We start from the raw sequence: 22,408 nt of genomic DNA, 5'->3' as shown, positions 1-22,408 counted from the left end.
GAAAGATTACTTGAGTAAAACACCGCTAATACGAGTAACACGAATGCATCGTTACTTTCTATATGTATATATGTATATGTAACACTGACAATGAAAAACTGCAAGTAATTGCGACGGACATCGGTAAGAAATTCGTGTCGTGTAACAAGGAATACTGATCGTCGTGGTTGAAGCGATATTCAGCAGGTATCGTTCGACGTGTCTTTTTATTATTATTATTATAATTTCTTTCTCTTTAATTTTTTTTCAATCTTTTCTTTAATTCTTTTTTTTTATCTTTTTTCTCATTTCTTTTTAATTTTTTATTTTCTTATTTGTCTTTTTATGATTTTTTTTTTTTTCTTTTTTAATTGAGCAGTGTTCGCCGAAACGATCGCCCTACTTGTTGTTTTGTTACTTACCGGTCGTGAATCGTCCCACGACAAGCTGCATTAGTACACACAGAGAAGAGGGAGACTTTAGAACTTTAGTTGTCTTTCGTACGGTAAGCCTTTTTGTGTGCTAACAAGAACTCTACGTAACTAATGTGCGTGCTACATCGTTGCAACAGGAAATGCACGGGATAGAGAAAACGGGCTGGCCTACTAACTTGATTTTTGACTGCCGCATAAATTGTTGGATCTTTCTTGCAGCTTGATGGGCCGCTTGCTGATGAACTGCCTGTTGCCTTGAACAAGCGGACCCAGGACGTGAGCGATAGTTCCGATAATTGCTTTGAATCACCAGGGCTGCCTTCGTAGCTTGCCTTTAAACGTAAGAGACAATAAAGTGAAGAGAACGAGGGTGAAGGGAAGAGAGGAAGGTAACGTTGTGTTACGAAATTTTTTGAAGAAATTTGCGAGAACAATGGAATCCTGAAGGGAAGCGGAAGTGAAAGAGAAAAAGAAATGAAAAGAAAAAGAAAAAGAGAGAGAGAACGGAGAACTTGGCATACGATCGAACGAGATTAGTATTAACTTCGAAGAAAGGTAAGTTAATCTCGTATTCGCACCGTCGCGGCTCGTGGTAAGTGTAGGGAAGTTAAAGAAGGGGATTGCGGAAGGCCGACAAGGGAGGGAAAGAGAGACTCTAGCAAAAGTTGTTGAATTATTTACGACGCCAATTAAAAGTTTGCCCCGTGCGGCACGTACCTCGAACTCGAGCGTTATCGGTCTGGTTGACCTGGATCGCGTTAAATTAATGTGCGGCGAACGTGCATGTACGTATCTCTCGATAATTACTCATCGCTCGTTAAAATTAGTCGGGTGATCTCGCGAGATTCGGAGATGAAAAGGGAGACGACGGGGAGATGATTCGTCGAGAGAGAAAAAGAATCGTGATGGAGGTAGGTGGCGAAGATAATTGTGGTCGGTTGGTCGGTCGGTCGGTTGGTTGATTGGTTGGTTGGTGGGTTGGTTGGTCGGTTGATTGGTGATTAGTTGGTTACCTGTAATAAGCGCACTGCTTGTGCCGACGATAATACTGTTGGATGAGAACGGCTGCGTGTCTTTCGGCCTCTTCTTGCCTCTGACGACCCTTGTAACTCCGATAGGCCTTCTGGATCATTCTCGCGGCATGATAAAGTTCTCTCTGCTCTCGGTCGGACAGGGTCAACCTACTCAAGTCAGCCTCGTTCCCATCGGTATTCCCATTTCCATCGGTTCCACTGCCATATTTCCGCTCGTTACAGCTTGGATAGTACTGACCGCCACCGTTCTGATTGTTACCGCCGTCTAGTTGCAGCTGCAATTGCAAAAATTCGCAAAAGTCGGCCGTCGTCGGGGGTGGCGAGGGCGAGTCCGGTGTGAGGCAACTGCTGGAAGGACTCGATGGACTCGCCTCGGCGTCGGCGTCCGAGACGGAGGCCGCGCCTCCGCTGCACTCACGGTACGAGTCGAACAATTCGCCGGAATCGAGAGGCTGGAAAAAAGTTCGATTCGCCAAGTGCGTTCACGTGAGTTCACGTTCTAACATTTTTACATCGTTTACGTAACGCGTCTCATTACATTACAAATGATATCTACGTAGGTACGTATCTGTGTGTCTCCTTTTTTTTTCTAGTATGTGGTATGCGAGTTACGTATGTATATGTATGTATCTATGTACGTCTAATTGTAAGTAAATAAAAAAGCAGTGAAATTCACCATTTGCTCCATCAAAGCATCTTCTAACGGCGACAACGGTGGTGGCGGCGGCGGAGGGGACGAGGAAGAAGACGGAGAATCACCTTCCGCTCTCTTGATCCTTTCCGGTAGCGCGGCTATAATTTGTTCGGCCAACGTCAGCACCCTCGCGTCTTCTTCCCCTATAAAAAGGAATCACCACCCTAGCGAAGATTGTAAAGTCTGATCCCGAACCGCCGAAACCACACCGATCACAACACCGAAGTTTAAAAGCCGTTAACGTACGATGAGCCACATCTCATGTCAATAAAACGTTTAACACCAAGACTCGCCGTTACTCGTATTACACCGGTTAAACGGCTGCGATAATACAGACCGACATCTTGAAGGAGGGGACCGGTGTTGATATCTCCCTCTGTTCCTTGAGAGACCGCTCGTTAGAGCGATGTTTTTCGAGATAGTCGATGAGTTTACGAGACTTCTCTATTAGCCATCTCTTCGTCATCTTTTCTTTGATAGATTCTCTTTGTCCTTATTATTATTATTATTATTATTGTTATTATTATTGTTATTTTTATTATTATTATTATTATTATTATTATTATTATTATTATTATTATTATTATTATTATTATTATTGTTGTTAATGCTTTTGTTTTAATACTTTTGCTTAAGTTTCTTTTTTGCGATACCCTATTCACACGAGGTACGACCCGACGCTCGTCGCGTGCGAATGAAATCATCGTCGTTGACAAAGATCGGCAGGGGCCGATACGTGTTAGTAGGCGGCTAAGAAAGTTAGACTTTTATACAGCAATCATCCAACACCAGCATTTACGAAGGCCAAGCAACACCAATACTGCTCAAGCTGCAAGAGTTTCAGAGGAGTTGGAGGATAAGTGAGCCTCGACCGCCTGGTCGCCGTTTGTACGCATACAGAGACAGAGAAAGAGATCGTGTTAAAGTAAGGGGCGCTGTATTAGCTAGGATTCTACGGATCAAAGGCCACGCAATACTGTCATTTCGGATGATAGATCTATCGGCGTGTGTGTCGGAAAAAACAGAGTTACGGATAATTACAGATAGATAGATACAGGCAGACAGACAGACAGACAAACAGAAGGGGAAACCAGGAGGGTACGGACCTACGGTCTCTTGAGGGGTCGGAGCGCTCTCCATTCCCTGATCGCCGAGGCCTAACGACGATTCATCCTCTTGCAACAATTCCATGTTGTCCAGGAGCGGGGAGCCACCTGTGTTTTTCGATAAACCCCTTAATACTACTCGTTTGCCTCAAATGATACACTCGCACAACTTACGGCCTTTTACTCTCTAGGATTTACTGTTGGGTATGGCGCGGGGTAAAGGAAGAGAGGTATGTGTATGTGTGTGTGTGTATATGTGTAATTTACGTGTGGATATTAAGTGTGGATGCGCGTGTGCACGGAGAAGGGCAGTATAATAGCAAACAAGACTAACACAACGCCAGATCGAGACCGCTGTCTTGAGAGGGCCTCCTAGGGCTAGGACTGGCAGGTCGCAAGAAAAGCCTCTCGTCTTGCCTTCTGGCTTCGAGCCGATTCAGTTCTTCGGCGATTGCCGTGTGTCCGTTCTCCGCGGCGAGCTCGGTGGCGCTTCTGTTTTGACGATCCCTCACGCGTAACGCCATCGCGTTCCATCTGCAAAATCAAACGACGGAACGAACGTTTCATCTTCCATTCCTTTCATTCCGTGACACCTCGTCGGGTCAATCGTCGATGCCAACCTATAAAGTATTTTAGCGGTATCAGCGTGACCAGCGGCACAGGCCCAAGCGAGCGGTGTCAATCCAGCACTGTCTTGTCTCAGGGCATCGACTTCAGCGTCCAAAACGTTACTCGGATTTTCAGCCCTCCAATGTAGCAATGCGCAAGCTAATCTCGAATATCCCAATCCTGCTGCCAAATGTAACAGAGTCGGACCACCTGATTGAAGAGCTTCGGCACCGACTCTCCACGGGCGAACGACAGCGTCCTAAAGGATAAAACGTCCCATCGTTAGCCTCTCGATTGAAATTCTCACGAATTTTACCAAACGTACCTGGCAATAAGCCACGAGTCGTTCTTCCAAGTGAGCCGCTGGGGACGGCGGACCTGGTCCTTGTAATCGAGATTCGACATCCGCCAATCGATCCAACAACGCTCTTTCTGGATTCGGTTCGGTCGTAGGTGCTCTTCGATATTCGAAGGCAACACTGTCCGATACGACAAAGCCATCGCATGCAACCTGAAGAGACGCAATACCCGGGGCATGGGCTGGACATCGACAACGTAATACACCAGGTTGGACCAAACAGGCCTTTACCGGCTCCGCGTCGAAAAGTACCGAATAATTTTGCGAACCGTTGCCACCTGTCCATGGACCGGCAACCAAAACCTACGAGTATTTCAAAAATCAATAAAAATATTTTTAAATAAATAATCGACACGCATAAAAACTTTGTCGAACGTTTGATATGCATACTTTGACTCCACCCTCGGTATAACTCCACTCGGGACTGTATTCTGCGATCTGGACGGTTGTCCCAGGCTGACATCCAACATCGTTTTCAGGTCCACCCCTAATTTCCGGTTTCGTATCCTCGGCCTCAAAATCGTGCAATTCCGGTAAATCTCCAAACACATCGAAGGCATCCAAATTGATCAGCACGTCGTCGGACGAATCGATAAAGTCCATCGGATTTATCATACTATCGTCCGCGGGTGAGGGTGACGGCGAGGGCGGTACCATGTTTGCGGATAATGTCCTCTGAATATCTTCCTGACTCAAGTCTAACATTTTTGCAAAATCTGTGACCTCGGAACCCGAACTGGTGATAGGTAAGGATTGAACGGTGGACCGATCCATGCTATCCTGCGCATCGATCTCTTGCTGCGTTTGTTGTTCTCTATCGACGCTAGTTTGCTGAACGATTTGTTGCTCCGTCACTTGTTGCATTTCAACTTGCTGACTCTGCTGTTGTTGTTGTTGTTGCTGCTGCTGTTGTTGCTGCTGCTGCTGTTGCTGTTGTTGCTGTTGCTGTTGTTGCTGTTGTTGTTGCTGTTGTTGTTGTTGCTGCTGCTGCTGTTGCTGTTGTTGTTGTTGTTGTTGATGATGATATGGTTGACTGTTCAGTATCAGAAGACCACCTCCACCTTGAATTTGTTGCAAACTTAAAACTAAAGGAGCCGGCTGTTGGCTCTGAGTCGAATGGGAATGTCTGGAATATACACGTGGTGCCGGCGAAGCTGTTGTCGAAGGCTGCTGACCGCCGGTCGTCGATGAAACCTATTTGGTATAGTATCGACTTAACTATTGATGAGACACCGCGAAAACCTAAAAATAATTACGACTGTTTCCTATTTACCTGATTATCTGGTGTTAGCCTCCTAGGTGCAAGCTGCGCGCTACTGCTGGAAGAGGTAGAGGATGCCCTCTGTCTATCCAGCAGTTGCGAAACGATCATATCAACCGGATGAGTGGAGTGCTGCGTGAGATGAGGATTATTCGGATCATCGTCTCCACCGAGGAACATGGGCCTTAATTGAGAAGCCAGCTCGTCTCGCGTCCATTCCTTCTTGTCTGGTGGTAACGCGAGACACGTTGGCAGAGCTGCTAACTTCGCGTCACCGTCCGGATATGGAACGTTTAGGTAATGGACGAGGACGACGTCCGGATTCTGAAGGAGCCAATAACATCTCCTATGAAACGTTGGTAGAATCGCCGAATGCACGTAACAGCCATAGATGCATTCGACGCCCTGGACCTGCGATTTCGTGGACACAAATTTCATTTCTCTCATAAATCACGCGTATACGAATGTGTATAACAAACTCGTTCAAAGTCATTTATAATAACGATCATAATTCTATCTACACTTGCGATAGGTAAGAAATAAAAGTGTAAAGGACATTGACCTTAAGTTTCATATGATCCTCCCGCGTAGTTTTACCATCCTTCCGCTTTTTCCAACAATAACCATCCCGCCGATAGCGGACCTTTTTTCTCGAATACAGCAACATCGAGCCACTTCGAGGTCGCACTTTAACTTCCCGACTTTGCCACTCGGCGTGTCTCTGAAAGCTTATCAGGATAGCGGCAATTTCCTAAACATACAAATATTTCATTACGAAACGTTAAGCGTCTCGATTTATTCTCAAATTCTACGATTATGGCGGTGAAAGCGCGCGCGTTAAAAAATGAGATATTATTGATCGCAATATTAAAAAGATCTCCTGAAGGATAAAAATTATTTTAAAGTTATATAACATTTTTTTTCTTCCTTTTTTTTCTTTCTTTCTTTTCCTTTTTTATCGAGCACGAAACGCGAGTGGAATATTCGAGTACACCGTTTCCTAGATTTTTATCAGGCTAGAGAGAACGTGATTGAGGAAGGTGGAAGTCGGCTTCCTAGTATTGATTGGGTGTAGCCCCAACGGAGTCCTTCATTTCATTCACGCCGTGACGCCGCGCATCGGAAGGTGCTTGGAACACGTAGGAGATGGAGTCGAGGACTGCTTAAAACGAAAAGAATAAACTGGATTCAAAGGTACCAAGGTGTTGGTGCATCCATAGACATATATATATATATATATATATATATATATATATACACGTATATTATATATTGGATATATAAATATATATATATCCACATAGATATATAAGTATATATGTATGTACTACTCTGGCAACCTCGCTGACATCTTCCTTTTCTCGAGGATTTGGCTTCCCCTCGCGAATCGCGCTGATATATCGCTGATCTTCCTTCCAATCCTCGTCTTTATCTCGCTAAAGGTGATACGAATCTAAGAAGGGATTCGTCACATAGAAAATATTCGCATACATTTCACGACTAACGCCTCGGGGAACTTTTCGCACAATAGAATCCGCCACGTCAACAAGTATGCACATAGTAACGTTTGCCTCTCTCGGTTAAAGAATTCACGGTTACTCTTCATCTATCATTCTCTGTCATATATGTAATTTCTTTTCTTCTTTTCCTTTTTTTCTTTTATTTATATATATATATATATATATATATATATATATATCATTCTTTTTTATATACACATGTATGTATACATGTATTATATTTGCAAAGAGGACGTAAGGATTTCCAAACTTTTTAAAGAAGAACCTGTGCCGTTTATATCGAGAATTATGATCAAGTTTGAAAGTCTAACTATGACTTAGTACGATTTATACAAATCATATAATATTTGTTCGATTCAACAATAGTAATATATTTTCTATGAGCCACGTTCGTCCCAATGTTACTAACGATAAATATAAAGCACAATAATGTACTACAAGATGCTGTACACAGGTGTTCCCTAAAGACATCGGTGAACGGGTCTGGAATATCGAATACTTTTATCTTTCCTTTTGATTCTCTAACTAGGAGGGCGTGTTTCGAACCTTTTACCAATACTACTTTCCTTTAAATCGGACCTCTCTAAGCAAATTGCTCCTCTACGTGCTACTCAACTTTTCCAACCTGCCAAGTGTGAAATAGGTCAGACAATGCGAGATAATTTGCTTTGGAATATAGAAACTGACAGTGTACATAGAATACGTAGATATGTACGTACGTATGTATGTATATATGTATTTATGTATGTATATACGTACGTAAGTACGTACGTACACATATCATATATACAAGGTCGTCTTGCCCGCACAGCACCAAAGATGCTTTCCAAAAATCTCCGACTGATTCCAATCATGATTGCGAATGGTGGAAGGGTCCCACGTTTTTCACGGTCTGATTTACTTTAGCGAGAGATCGGCGAAGGATCAAATGGAATACCTCGAAATTGGATATTTCGAGGAATATTCTCTTAAATGTGATCGAGTCCGATGGAATCTAGATTGCGAGGGCTCGATTCAATAAGGAAACGCGCGCGTTGAAAAGAGAAAAATATAAAAAAAAAAAGAAAAGAAAAAAGAAGAAAACAAATTTCCCGAGTAAAGAGTTTTATTGAATCGACGAAAGGAACTTTGTACGCCGAAGACAACTTTTGTATATCTAATATATGATCGACGTAGGAGAAAGCAAAGTTGATATATTCACTTACAAGAAATTTCATTAATACCGACTGATAACTCAGCGTCAGCTAGGAGATAGATATACGTACTGACTGACAGTAGTAACGAAGCTGTCTGCAGTCAGGCGATAATGTCACGATACCGCTTGTAAGTCGAACAGTAGCGATTGGATATAACGAATCAGACAGTAAGCAGTTATATCGGGCACATATGCTAACGGACAGTAGCAAGAGGCCTGTTCAAACTCACTTCGTAATCATATATACTGGCATACGATATTAAACGGTGTATCAGTAGTTACGCCGTAAAATAACTCTGACAGCCTGCAAGTACGCATAGCAATAGCGCTTCGAACAGAAATAAAGTTGAAATTAGTCTTTGAAATCGTTAAAAACTAAAGCGAACTTTTATGTTGCAGTTTAGCTAAAACAGCTGAAAAAGTTTTCGGTATCCTATGGATGAGTGTATACACGCGATTCGATTCGTAAATACAGATGAAATATCGAGTTAACAAAACCAAAGAATTTTATATTATTTTTTCGTTTCAGTACGAAGCGATATATCCACATACGTGTTCCTTTAGAAAGATTTGTTTCATTATATAATAGAATGAATATAAAATACGATCACGCGATAAGGATGATATTTTTAAGACCGACATTCGTAATTCGCCAGGAAGAATTTAACCGGTTACGTATGACGATTCAAACGATATAGTAATAGTAATTGTATAATAGTAGTAATATTATCAATATTAGTAATATTCGTAGTAATAGTAATAACAGTAGTAGTAGTGACAGTGGTCGTAGTAGTAGTAATAAGGATTATAAACTTCCGAACGGCAGACGATGGGTGAAACTTAAATGAACGACGAAAAAGAGTAGTAGTAAGTAGGTATAATTAAACGGACGATAAGAAAGTCTAAGAACGACGTTGGAATCTACTGTCTTTTAATACCGGCAGTCATGAAAGTCACGAAAATTGGCAATGGAAAGTCTAATCGACTTTAATTATAGAAGAATCGATATCGATATCGCGTGTAATTAAGAAGTCCTAAATTTCAATTATCTTTTTTCCCTACTCCACCATTCTCTTGCTCTCTCCCTCTTACTCTTCCTTTTTAGGAAAGAAAAGATAAAAAGTAGAAAAGATGCGAGAATATTTCTATCTTTTCTTTTTTTCTTTTCTGATAAGAAAAATCTATCTGTCTTCTAGGAAATTGCCCTTCGATGCATTTGAATTCGATCGTTCGAGGAAGAAAAGCAAGAAAATGAAAAAAAAAAAAGAAAGAAAAAGAAAAAGGAAAAATAAAAAGAAAAATGAAAAGGGAATAAAAAAAGAGAAAGAGAAACAGAAAAATAAAAAGGATTTCCTCGGTCGTCCGAGAAAATTTGCCAATTTCCTGGCCCCTTTGTAGAGCACTGAATAACAGTGAATGGAGAACGCCCACGCAATTTCTCCGACATCGTCCAATATCGATATTTCATTACCATCCTGTCGACGTCCCAGTGCCACCATGAAAGTCGCCAAAGACGACGGCTACAGGTAGGAAGTACCGATAAATCTCTTCTATTTATGTGCCTCCCGAACGTCTCGATAAGAATGTCCTTCACTAATTAACCTTGCTACGCAATTTATCACCGTCCCCGGATCGGACGGACTACGTACGTACCTACGTAAGTACTTACGTACGTATATGTATATATATATATATATTTTATATATATATATATATGCATGTATGCATGCATCTACGTATATATACGTACGTAAGTACGTATGTATAAAGGAGCTAGAAGAGACATCGTCTCTCGCCTACGAAAATCAAACGACGAAATACTAAAACGTCCTCCTTTAGAGACAGACACGCTACGCGAGCGACAATTCTTCCTGTTCCTTCCACAACCAATATGAACGAGAACGAATTTATAATCGAAGAGGGAGGCTTAGAGAAATATAAGCTCCCAGAAACGTACATCCCTTGGTCTCTTTCACCCCTCCTTCCCTTCCCCTTCCTCTTCTCTTCTCGACCCTCCCTCTGAATATTCGATGAAATTTCTACGTGGATAGATACCTAGCTAGATAAACGTATGTAGATATATATGTACTCTACGTACGTACGTGAACGCGCGAAGGAACAAAACGATGTTAATTGCAGCCGACATTCGCGTTGTGTACCGTACGAAATTGCAAACATTCGAATGGCTACATTTCGCCGTCGGTTTCGAGCGGAAATCAATATGCAAAGTCAAACATTGCCTCAAAAACGAATCCAAATACAAACGGTGGGGTTTCGAGTAAAGCTCGTTCTCTCTCGTTTTCTCTCATTCTCTCATTCTCTCACTCTTTCTTTCTCTCTCGCTCTCGCCCTCTAAGTTACACTACGACGGTACCTATTATCTCTGCGGAACTGAAATTCAAGAGTGGCATAATTAATTTGGATCATCGGTAATGCAGACGGTTTCTGCATTCTCTCTCTCTCTCTCTCTCTCTCTCTCTCTCTCTCTCTCTCTTTCTCTCTCTCTATCCTTTATCTATTTTCTTATTATTATTCGTTGTCCTTTCATTTCCCAACGATTCGAGTTGGAAAGTTAACGATGAAGATCGTGAGATCTATTAATAAATCGTTCTAAAACACAATAGCAGGACCGTTTGAAGTGCTGGTATTTGCATAAAATAATTCTCACATGGTGCGAGAAACACGTTTTCGGCACTGCAGACTGATAGTTAATAATCCCAGGTAGAAGAAGTCTGTCGTGGACGGAACGAAAGTACAAAACGAACGACGTGTTTCGTAGCCGTAGGTATGTGCTAAAACTTATTACTATAATCATCCTTCGTGTATGCATCCAATGCCGTTCTATTTTAGTACAAATGGGATTTTATCAGGCGACGGTAATAAAAACCGAAGAAGCACGTCAGAAGTCTTTTAGGAGGATATCACCTGCTGTTTTGTGCGAACCCAAGTGTATCAAGGACGGGAATAAGAACGAGAAATTTTTAAGAGAAAAATTGCCGCCTATCTTTCTCTCTCTCTCTCTCTCTCTCTCTCTCTCTTGCTCTCTTTTTCTATCTATCTATTTCTATCTTTTTCTTCTCTCTTTTACTCGCTACTTTTTAAGTAGAAGAAGCGGAAAAAGATGTACAGACTTCAGAGAAGATCCTCGTCCATTTACGACACTTTAACACAAGAAAGAATTCTTAGGCTATTTTATCAAAAGACTCCTCGAATTTTTCGACTTGTGTAATACATAAGTATTTCTCTTTACACACACACACACACACACACACACACACATTTATGCATATGCATGTCTATATCTCTGTAAATGTAAATTGCATTTGAGTATTTCTGAAGCGATATAAATTAAAGACGTTCGAGAGTTTAACCCAGATCCAAAGATACGATTTAATTGGGGAAAAAAAAGGTCTTACTCCGGCTGAGATGCAGACGAATAATAATAATAACAATAACAATAACAATAACAATAATAATAATAATAATAATAATAATAATAATAATAATAATAAGATGACCTAAATCGATAAGATTCTCGAATAATAATTAAGAATAATCGATGAGGAATCAGTTCGACCGAGTATTATTTTTTTACCGTTTGAGAGGGCTGGATGAAATGGGGTTGGTAGGAGCGAGGCAAAGAGGGCAAGAAGAAAAAAGTAAGAAAGAAAAAAATACAAGAGAAAAGAGAAAACTCCATTGAGTTTTAAAAACTAGAAAAAAAGGTCTGTTGAACGTGCATGAAAGCACGGTGGCACGGTGGCCGGGATTTCGGTTCGACCTCATTAACAACATTACACCAGGTTGCAGGTAGGTGTGTATACATATATATATATATATTTCTTTGCGTTTCGCCGTAAGAAGATAAAAAAGGAAGAAAGAGAGAAAGAAAGAGAGAGAGATGAAAAAAAGAAAGAAGATAGAGAAAAGCAAGGGAAAAAAGGGAAGATAAAAAAAGAAAGAAAGAAAGAAAAAAAAAGAAAAGAGAGAAAATTTTCCGTTTTAAGATGGCACAAGAGGCTACGTTTACCCAAAGACTCAAAGGCCGGGAGTGGTTGAAGTGAGAAGGTGGAGGATAGCAGAATAGAAGTAGAAGAGAGGAGAAGAAGGAGGAAGAAGGAGGAGGAGGAAGAGAAAGAAGAAGAAGGAAGGAAAGCGGACAGTGTGTGTAAGTAGAGATAGGCAGATGCTCGTCAGACACCTGAAACTCATCGAGGGTGATCGTCGACGAGTCTCCTCTTTCCGGGCACTTTAATTTCTAGTACCTTTTTTGAGTAGAAGAGAGAGAGGGGGGGGAGAGAGAGGGAGAGAGAAAGAGTGCGAGAGTGCGAAAAAGAAAGATAGAGATAGAGATAGGGATAGAAAGAGAGAGAAAAAAAGAGAGAGAGAAAGAGAGAGAGTTGTTCCAAGGGCGAGCAACAACCGCCATGTAGGTTGACTCGCATCGAGTTTACAAGGAGCGATAGTCGCAATTCGGTTCGTCAGAGAGGAGCTGAACACTGAAAAGCTCGGCTCGACTGCCAGGCTGAGCTCTCGCTCTGCCTCCTGCTATTGATCGGAGGCCGACCGGGGTCAGAGTAGCAGTGGACTACATCGGTATACCTCTCTCTCTCTCTCTCTCTCTCTCTCTCTCTCTCTCTCTCTACGTGTGCACGAAGCTTTACGTCGTCGTCTGGGTATGTGCACCCTTGCACACACCGATACGGACAGTAGTTATCCCTCTCTCCCTTTCTCTCTTTCTCTCTCTGACCACTGGCAACCACTATCAACGCTCGACACCGACAACATCGGCACCGGCAAAGCGGTACTATCAACTTCACCTACCAACACATCGTTCTAACTAGGGAACGTCGCTAGAACCGAACCAACGAAGCTTCGCTAAACTAGACGATGGTATTTGCTAGCGAGCCGGTCGGTCTACTTACCGAAATACTATATATCTAGAATGAACTATGTAGATTTTCTATGCTATCGTACTAAAAGAGGAACAGTGTCGATCGAAAGTAGAAAGAAGAAAAAAAAGAAGAAATATAAAGAGGCCATTCCTTGAAAGGTCCATCGGAATTCCGATAATTCCATACCTCGAATCCTCTTCTCCATTTCTCCTCTTTCGTTTGGTTTCGTTTCGTTTCGTTTCGTTTTTCCTCTCTTCGTTGATGGAAAGAAAAAAAAGAAAAGAAAAAAGAAAAAAAAAAGATAGAGGAAGAGAAAAAAATAGACCTGGACTGAGTATTCCATGGATTAACGATTCGACCAGATACGAGATTCTAATGATTAACCTCTTCGTAACATCGTGCGGACTACGTTATCAAAGTGGAATCTAATCTACTGGTACTCGTCGTTCGTATACTTCCTTGTCGTGGAACATCATAAATCATATAAGTACTCACCTCGTTGGTATTCCATCGGTGTCTTTGCGTGGGAAAATGCTCGGCCCGCGGCAAAGTCTCTAAATTCTCCGGGAGCTTTATGGGATCCCCATCTGGACAAGAATATTTAAAAATTAATTTCCCGTACGAGTGGCACGACTTGTGTACATGATCGATAAAAATCAACTATCAAATTTGAAAAATCGTATGAGACGTATTTTGTCAAAATAAATCATGATCATCTCCGATGCGGACGACTTTTTCGTTTTAAAAAATAAAAAGAAAAAAAAAAGAAGAAGAAAAACAGAGAAAAGAAAACGAAAGAGATCTTTTCAACGTTCCAATTTCTTTTAATGAAATTTTATAATTGTCTATTGTCAAACAATCGACGTGCAGATACTCATAGTTAATTCCGTTTGTGTACCAGTACGAGCAGAGTCGATCGATCGTGACGATTCGTAGGAAGGAAGGAACGTAACGACCTGACATTATTTATAAAAGAGCAAACTTTCAGTGCGCTTCGAAATGGCCTGACATTCCGCATAACATTTTATATGTCTTTCGTGGTCTTTTCGATAAAACGCCGTTACTCCTGAGAGTCCCTTTTAATGCACTCTCGGTAGACGTACATATATATATATATATATATATATATATATATATATATATGTACATAGGTACCTTTACCACAAAAGGAACCGTGAAATTTCTTATAATATTTTATAAAACAAGAACGAAAGCGTAACATACGTCTGACATTATCTACATATTCCACCATATATATATATATATATATATATATATATATGTATATATATGTATATATATATATATATGTATATATATCCTACGTGTACAAGAACGACAATTCAAACGTACGTATACGTAAGGTCTTTTTTCAATTTGAATTTCGTGGCAATTGGTTGTCACGACGCGCGATTTGCCTAATATTTAGGACACACGCATATACGTTTATATAATGAGGATGGCGAATGTAAGTATGTATAAGTACTAAGCGCACGCTACGTAAATGAGGCCGCTGTGTCTAATTAAAATCAATAATAATATCCATTTCGAAGAAAATATTTTACAAAAATTGTGACTTACATATCTCTCTCAACTATTACAAGGTCCTACGTTCGATCTAGTAAAAATAACGAAAAATAAAATCCCCAAGCTTTAAACTACCAACAACAGTCCATGTAAAATCCTAGAAATGCATGAAACAACGTGCACGCTTCAGCGTTGAGTCCACAAGCTAAATTTCTGGCCGTCGAAAGCAAAACTTCTTCTCTGCAATTTGGCTCGGTTTCTACATTCTCTATGAAAACTTTCGTAGTTTAAACCATTCGCCGTTCGTAGTTTATGTCGATTCATCTCACTCAAACGGAAATATTACGTATACACCGAGAGCTAAGTAATTCTTATCGCACGGAAAAACTTGACGGGCGATTGATGAGAGAAAGAGAGAAAGAGACAGACAGACAGAGAGAGAGAGAGAGAGAGAGAGAAAGTGCATAGTTTAAAAGGAAAGAAAGAAAGAGAGAAAGAGAGAGGGGGAGAAAGTGCATAGTTTAAAAGGAAAGACAGAAAGAGAGAGAGAGAGAGAGAGAGAGAGAGAGAGAAAGAGAGAAACAGAGAGAGAGAGAAAGAGAAAGAAATAGGGGAAAAGAAAAAACTGTAATAGTAGGATAAAAATACTTCGACCCTCGCCGGTGCATATCCATTTAACTTTCGTCGACGTTAAGTAAAGCGATGCGGGAAAAATCGTGAAAAACTATGTCAAGCGTTTCAGAAAATTAAAAGCTCTGGTATAAAATCTCGATATGTAGGTATATGAATTAAAGCATTCACGTATCGAACGATTCGGCTATTAAAATCTATCTAACCGAGTAGAGAGGAAGCTTTTGCCGGCATTCAATGGGATGATGTTTCAAAGCATCACTGTAGAAGATTTTGCATATCCTTTTTCATTCGAGGAAAAAAGTTTGAAATGTATTTCTCGGAATATATGGCGTTCAAAAAAAAAAAAAGAGAGAAAGAGAGAGAAAGAGAAAGACGACATAATGGAACGACAAAAATTAACTAATAGAAACTAAGTTCGTCGGCCCTCTTATCGTAGAAATCTTTGAAAGGGCGTGGAAGTTTACAAAACTTTTACAAGTACGATGTTAAGATTGTACTTGTAATTTAAACTCCATTGAGATAGATACGTAGAATATATTTGAAAATGAAACAAGATTGGTGAGTTTCAATAGTTGATTCATAGAAAGCGTAATAAAGAAAAATTTATTGTTGTCAATACTCCCTCCTGATGATAAGGAGTCGGTGCGAACTTTATGCTAAAGTTTCTTGATATATTGCGACGGCTGTGTATGGTCATAAGGGTGATAAAGTAAATACATAAACAATGTCTTTCATGGAAGGATCTTGAAAACGCTTGGTTAGAAGTGCCAAGAAGTAAAGGTAAAAAAAGATGAAAGAGAAGAGAAGAGAAGAGAAGAGAAGAGAAGAAAGCGGAAAGTCCCACGATGAGTGGCGCTCTATGCTGAAAGGAGAGAAATAAAAGAAGAAGAAGAAGAAGAAGAAAAAGAAGAAGAAAAAGAATATAAAGAAAATATAAGAAAGAAGAAAAAAGAAGAAAGAAGAAGAGAGGCTGGGAGACTCACTCGGGGCAAGAGACGTCGGGTGATTCGCGTGGTAGACGACGCGCTGTGCGTTCGTATGATTGTAGTTCGCCATCTCCGTAACGCTCGCTCGAGCGACCTTCGCGTTGATCTTACCGATCGTGGCCGATCGTCATCGTCCTCGACCGTACGAGGTGGTAGTGGTGGTAGTAGCGGTACGCGCTCGTTGAGCTCTTGCCGGCATGATGACGCTCGTCGAGGAGCTCGTCGCTGAGCTCGTCGCTGAGCTCGTCGGTCTCGCCGTCGTCGACCCAGTCGAAGGAGCCAGCAGTCCTTCTCGCTTGGACGACTGCGCCCTCCTCGTGCTAGCTAACAGTTGGAGATCCTCCGTCAGGATCGTACTAGCGATACCCGCTCGAGAGTTGTTGCCGGCGCTGCTGCCGTTGCTAGTGCTGCTGCTGCTGCTGCTGCTGCTGCTGCTACTGCTGCTGCTGTTGTTGCTGTTGCTATTTCTCGTGTTAGTATTGCTCTGACGATGATGTCGATGATTCTCTTTTCGTCAAGACACTTTAATACCAGGATCCAGAATGAAGATACGATCGGCTTGCCGATGCCCTCTGCGCGCTAAGGTTTGTGCTCGCGTAGGATGGCTCCCCTTGGAACGGCAGGACATATCCCCTGGAGGATTGTGCACACGAGCCAGCTCGTTTCCGGCCTTTTCTCTTTCTTTCTCTCTCTCTCTCTCTCTCTCTCTCTCTCTCTCTCTCTCTCTCTCTCACTCTTTCTCTCACACACACACACTCGCTCGAAATAACGTGCTAGTTTATTTTTCCTCTTTCGCCTCTTCCTATCTCTCTTTCTCTCTTTCTCCGTATAATTGTCTCAGCGATCACTCCCTTTTCCTCTTACGCGTTTCTCTTTCTAGCCTTTTCGATACTTCCTGTGTCAGGCTTTACCTACGTTGAGAACGCTTCTTCCAACGAGCGCACGTGGAGGCACGAGCGTGCTATGGAAACGGTATCGCGCATAGGATCGATCCTCCACCTCCTCCTGCCTCCTCTCCTTCTACCTCCTACTTCTTGCTGCTTTTTCTCTCACTAGATATATATATATATATATATATATATATATATATCTTCCTCTCTCTTTTATCTGACTGTCTATAGCAGTTCGATCCTTTCGTTGCCGATACTCCTCTTCTTCTTTTTATTCTTCTTTTTAAAATTCTTCGAACTAGTATAAAAAACTGGAGCCCCGCTCTTGGAGGGTAGGTCACCCTTCTAGCAAAGTCTTACCCCGTCCTTCCTGGTTCCTCCCTCTACTTAGGAGGAACTTACTCTCCTCCTCTCTATCAGCTTCTTCTCCTTTTGTCTCTTTCTTACTCGTTCACTCTCCTTCACTCTATATCGGTCTCTCTCCCTTTTTGTTGTGCGCTCCGAAACTCTGTTCTTCTTATATCCTAAGTTACAACACTGAACCTGTCCCCAGCCGGAGGGACAAAATAATGTAAGGGTCACACAGTTACAGAGAGAACTCAAAACGGAGATTCAGAGTCAACGCGTTTTCTTACTTTACTTACTTACTTTCTTCCTTCCTTCCTTCCTTCCTTCCTCTCTTCCTCTCCTTCCCTTTCTTTCTTTCTTTCTTTCTCGTTGTTAAACTTTCGCCCTCGTTTTCCTTCGTTATCGAGGCACGTGCGCTCACTCGCCCTCTCGACTTTTCCTTCCTTCTAATTCACTCAGCGACGAATGGAGATAAGTTCAGAAAACAGAGAATCTCTTTCCTTTTCTTTTCTCCTACCTTCAGCTCATTCGTTATGCGTCGTTCGTCTTTTGCTAATAATCAGGATGCTGATATCTCTCTTCGGTCTTTCTCTCTCTCTCTCTCTACCACCTCCCTCTATCTCTCTCCCTCTTTCTCTCTCTCTCTCTCTCTACCTCTCTCTATCTTTCAGTCCCTCTCTCTCTCTCTCTCTCACGCTCTCCCCGTCCACAGGCCGGTAGAACGCGAGTGCCTCTTCGACGGCGATCGCGTCGCGTACGTTTCACCCCTTCCTTCAGCTGTGCGTTTTCCTTCCTTTCCTTCTCGTATTTTAATACAAGAGACTTTGAAAGATTTCGATAAGAAGATAGTAGTAGTAGTAGGTTTAAGAGCTTCTTAAGGAGAAGTACGACGTGACGTATTGTATGCGCGTTATTTAGTAGTTTCGTGTTGTTGGCTTCTTAAAGTGTTATTTACAAATATGTATTTGTTTTGTTTTTGTGTTAATAAAATAGTTCAAATTAGTCTTTGGCCCCGCGTGTCTGCTCCCGAGCGGCGGGAGCCGCAGAGTGAGCCAACCCGCGACTCCCGAGCACTCCGCTCGTCGTTCCCCTCTTTCTCTCCGCCACGGTGTTCACGGTTTCCCACCACTCCGTTCGCTTGCTCGCCGTTCGCTCAGCTATCCCCACCCGAACGTGTAGAGCGCAGTAGTAGCAGCGATTCGGTCGGTTGGTCGGTCAGACTTCCGAGGCTCGGCTACGGGCCCTGGCCGAGGAGCTTCCCCCACCAGCTCGCTCTCGAGCCACCCTCTTTCGATTCACCCTCTCGACCCACCCTCTCGCCGAGCCAACGTTATCCTGCACTCTTCTACGAGCGGCAAAGCAGCAGCAGCACCAGCATCACCACCACCGACGTAGAAACGACGCCGCGATATGCCGGCTCTCTGGTTGAAAACTCGCTCGAGTTGTAAATTAAGGATTACCGAGAATGCAAATTATCCGCCAAGCTAGAGGCTACGAAACCCTGTGGGATCATACCCTACTCCTTCTTCTCTTCCTCCTCGTCCTCCTCCTCCTCCTCTTCCTCACGTTCGTGCTCCTCGAAATAAAACGTCGCGTCGAACCCTACAACAACCCCTTGGCGAGCGATAATCGCTCGCTATATTCGCGCGCTAATACTTACCGGCTCTTTCGACTCGAGACCGTACAACTTTGATAACCCTTATACCTTCCCGGAGTTTCTCCTCCGTGAAAATAATGTTAGCGAGAAGGTTACATCGAGGACGAAATTCGTTCGTGCCGTTCGAAACCGTACCGGCCTTGCACGTACTTTCCGGTACCGCTCTCGCTCCTTCTCCCTCCTGCAGTGCCAGTTCGATAATCTTGGGCTTCTCTCTCTCTCTCTCTCTCTCTCTCTCTCTCTCTCGCTATTTTTTTTTCTTCTCTTTTTTTCCGCAACCAATATTATATTTCATACTGATTCGTACACGAAACGTTATTCATCCGGGATAGTATCTATCGGTATAAATCGACTAAATCCTTTCCAACGAAAATTCCATCTCGTTTTACACGTTGTATACCTTCCTATACATATGTGCGATAACGATCGTGCTCTTCCTCCGGTCGCAACGGCTTTACAACGTCCAACACTTGTAAATCAAAAGGAAAATGCGCGATCGTAAACCTTATTCCGCGTTCGTCAAAAGGGCACGTCTCGTACACTTCCGTGCGACGTCCGGTCGCGAAATTATTCGAATATATTACGAGTTCAAAAAAAGAACGAAAACGAAGAGAGCTAGAGTTAGAGGTAGAGGAAACGAAAAAAGGGGGTCGCAATAAAAAGTTTCTTTAAAACGTGAAACGCGATGGAAATAGTTTTCTTATTGCGTAATAGAAGCGGCAGTACTGGATGCACGATTTCCCTCTTGGTAGTCGCCTAAACCATATTCCACTCACAACCTACGACGTGGAGGAAAGGGGTTGCAAAAAAGAGGAAAAGAGAGTAAAAGAAAAAGAGAGAAAGAGAAAAAGAAAGAGAGAGAGAGAGAGAGAGAGGAGACAGAGTGCCCAGCAGGTTCGCACCTACACACGAGAAATGCGCATTCGTGCCGCAAGAGACGCTGAGGTACGCTTGCAGACTCGTAGAACTACCCCCTGTCCTATCCTTGCATGTAAGCGACATACACACATACACATAAACATGCACAAATATAGAAACACGGGATACGCGCACAGAGAAGTCGGTGCATGACACAGCATACATCGGATTCTCGCAGAAGGTTCGTGTCGAATTTTAATGGAGGTGCCGCCATCTTCTAGTGACCCCTGGAACCAGTCTCCTTCCTGGTCTATAGATATCAGCAAAAAATACATATATAGAGAAGGGGAGGGAGAGAGAAGAGAGGGCGGTTGGTAAAAATCACTCGGGCTTGCGCTCCAGACTCTTTCGCGCTCCCACACCCCCTATTCCCTATCGCGAATCTGATTAATGGCCGGATTCATGGGCACGTATTTATATGGATTTAAGCGCTGCCTAGGTATAAGTACACTATACCACGTGTGCCAACGTTAACGTGTGAAGAGGACTGTACACGAAAACGATGCATATGTCGTTGTCGTCTCGTACGAATACTACCACCAACATCACCACCCCCCACTATTACTGATTCCTCCACCGATTCGAGCGTGTCCTACCTCATGGTGAACTCTCGAAGCTTTCCTCGCATAGCCTCATAATTTACCCCCTAGGTCATAATCGAGAGCGGATAACTCGAGACGACTTTTCGTCCGAAAATGAAATGACCCTTCGTACGATGATTAATTTCAAAACGTTAATATCGACGATCGTACCATGTCAGACAATGACGTTACTCGTGAGCAAATTGATTTCGTTAGATACCCAGACGTTTTTTCTCCAAAAGATTTTATTCGATCGTTCGAATAGAACGTACGATGTTATCCAATCTGATTGACGAATACCAGATATTATATCGAAAATACTGTCGTGAAAGTTCTTTCATCTGATTGATGAATCAAGAAGAGAAAAAAAAAAGATTGAAAGTCCTCTTCTTTTTAAAAGAGTTAATCGCGAAACGTGGATATACGAAAAGGGCTACATCCGTTCATGCTTATACGTATATCGAACACCGATGTGGAAAAGGAAGATTAGAGATCGGGTACAAAAGAGAATCCAATAGCGAGCACGCTCGCTTGGTGTGTTCTAATTACTCGACGTTCCTGCGGTGACATCAGACACATCGACCGAACCGTGGGCCTCGAAATTAGCCTATTGATTTGAAAACGACGTAGGTTAACGGGAAAGGGGCAGAAAGTGTTCTGACTCTGATCGATGAGTATCTCTGAATCGACGAGGGTTCCTCTGCAACGTCGGCAGAGGTTCGTCGAAAGGGAGACAACCGGAGACAACGGCTGACGATATAGAAAATCCGTGCCTAGAAAGCAAAAGTCTGTAAGGTAGTTTGTGAAAACGAACTACGAACGATCGACGATAACGAGCTCCGTTCGTAGATAACAAACGAAGATGCTTGCTGTTGGTTGGTCAATGTTAACGTGAAAACACGGTAACGATTATTTCGTTCTATGAAAGTTCTAATTGTAATGATTGCTATCGATCCCGATGTAGTTAAAGACGCACGTGACTTGACCTTTCATTTACAATCTTCCCAACGAGAAAGGAACGAAACTACTGCTGCTGCTGCTGCTTCTGCTGCTGCTGCTGCTGCTGCTGCTGCTACTACTACTACTACTGCTACTACACTACTATTACTACTTCGAGACAGGAATTTTCTACGGGATCGATAGGGTCGACTAAATTAGGATAAAACTGAGCCAACAAAGCTACCGATAACATGCTACCGCGGATAAACGAGCTGGAATTTAGAGTCCTTACTCCATAATATTCATTATCTCGTAGTTCATGATCGTAGGCAGGTTTGGATAATCCGAGGATCAAGGGGGTATTATCCACTTTCACGCGTGTACAGTCGCGATGCATCGCCGTTATGTTATGCAGGGAATGAACAGACAGAAAGAGTGAGAAAGAGAGTGGACAGGTAGAAAGGGGAAGAGGTCGCCCTCGTACATTCGCTAACCGGGCAGGCGCGAGGTGATCAATTACGTAACTTGATAAAAGTGGGTCACGTGTCAAAGTGCGGAGCCATCCCCAAAGTGTCCAACTTTTTTGGTATAAGCTCGTAAATTACCAGTCAGCTAGCTAGAGCTAGCTACTGCTACTACCGCTTTGCTTTAAATAGAACGTTGGCAAAGACTCGTGTCCAACTATCTCTCGCGTCTTCCTCGTTTGCCCCGTCCCTTTTGTATTCTCTTACTACTATCTCTATCTATCTCTCTTTATCTCTCTTTTCTTTCCCTCTTTCTTTCTTTCTTTGCCCTTGCGAGTCTCACGGTCTCGTACGAGGTCTGGATGGGGGAGGGGAGAGAA

General features: G+C 42.5%; 1 protein-coding gene across 6 annotated transcripts in view; it reads right to left on the bottom strand.

Annotated features, from left to right (window-relative positions):
* LOC122630506 (calmodulin-binding transcription activator 2) overlaps positions 1-22,408 on the bottom strand; it is a 44,297-nt gene that overhangs the window by 1,230 nt on the left and 20,659 nt on the right. For 2 of the 6 annotated variants that reach the window (XM_043815055.1, XM_043815056.1), the window contains exons 4-14: positions 13,581-13,672; positions 6,038-6,226; positions 5,488-5,886; positions 4,605-5,408; positions 4,182-4,517; positions 3,868-4,115; positions 3,582-3,781; positions 3,248-3,355; positions 2,124-2,284; positions 1,427-1,899; positions 590-745 (exon numbers count right to left, since the gene is read on the bottom strand). In XM_043815055.1, coding sequence (XP_043670990.1) covers positions 590-745; positions 1,427-1,899; positions 2,124-2,284; positions 3,248-3,355; positions 3,582-3,781; positions 3,868-4,115; positions 4,182-4,517; positions 4,605-5,408; positions 5,488-5,886; positions 6,038-6,226; positions 13,581-13,672 — 3,166 coding nt within the window. Of the gene's footprint in view, positions 1-401; positions 427-589; positions 746-1,426; positions 1,900-2,123; positions 2,285-3,247; positions 3,356-3,581; positions 3,782-3,867; positions 4,116-4,181; positions 4,518-4,604; positions 5,409-5,487; positions 5,887-6,037; positions 6,227-13,580; positions 13,673-16,228; positions 16,963-22,408 lie in introns of those variants that run through there. The other 4 variants (XM_043815057.1, XM_043815060.1, XM_043815058.1 and 1 more) reach the window with 4 other exon arrangements.

This window comes from Vespula pensylvanica, chromosome 7, assembly GCF_014466175.1.
Source record: "Vespula pensylvanica isolate Volc-1 chromosome 7, ASM1446617v1, whole genome shotgun sequence".
In the NCBI taxonomy this organism is placed as follows: Eukaryota; Metazoa; Arthropoda; class Insecta; order Hymenoptera; family Vespidae; genus Vespula; species Vespula pensylvanica.
Note: the sequence above shows the minus strand (reverse complement) of the source record. Positions and strands in the feature narration are given on the sequence as shown.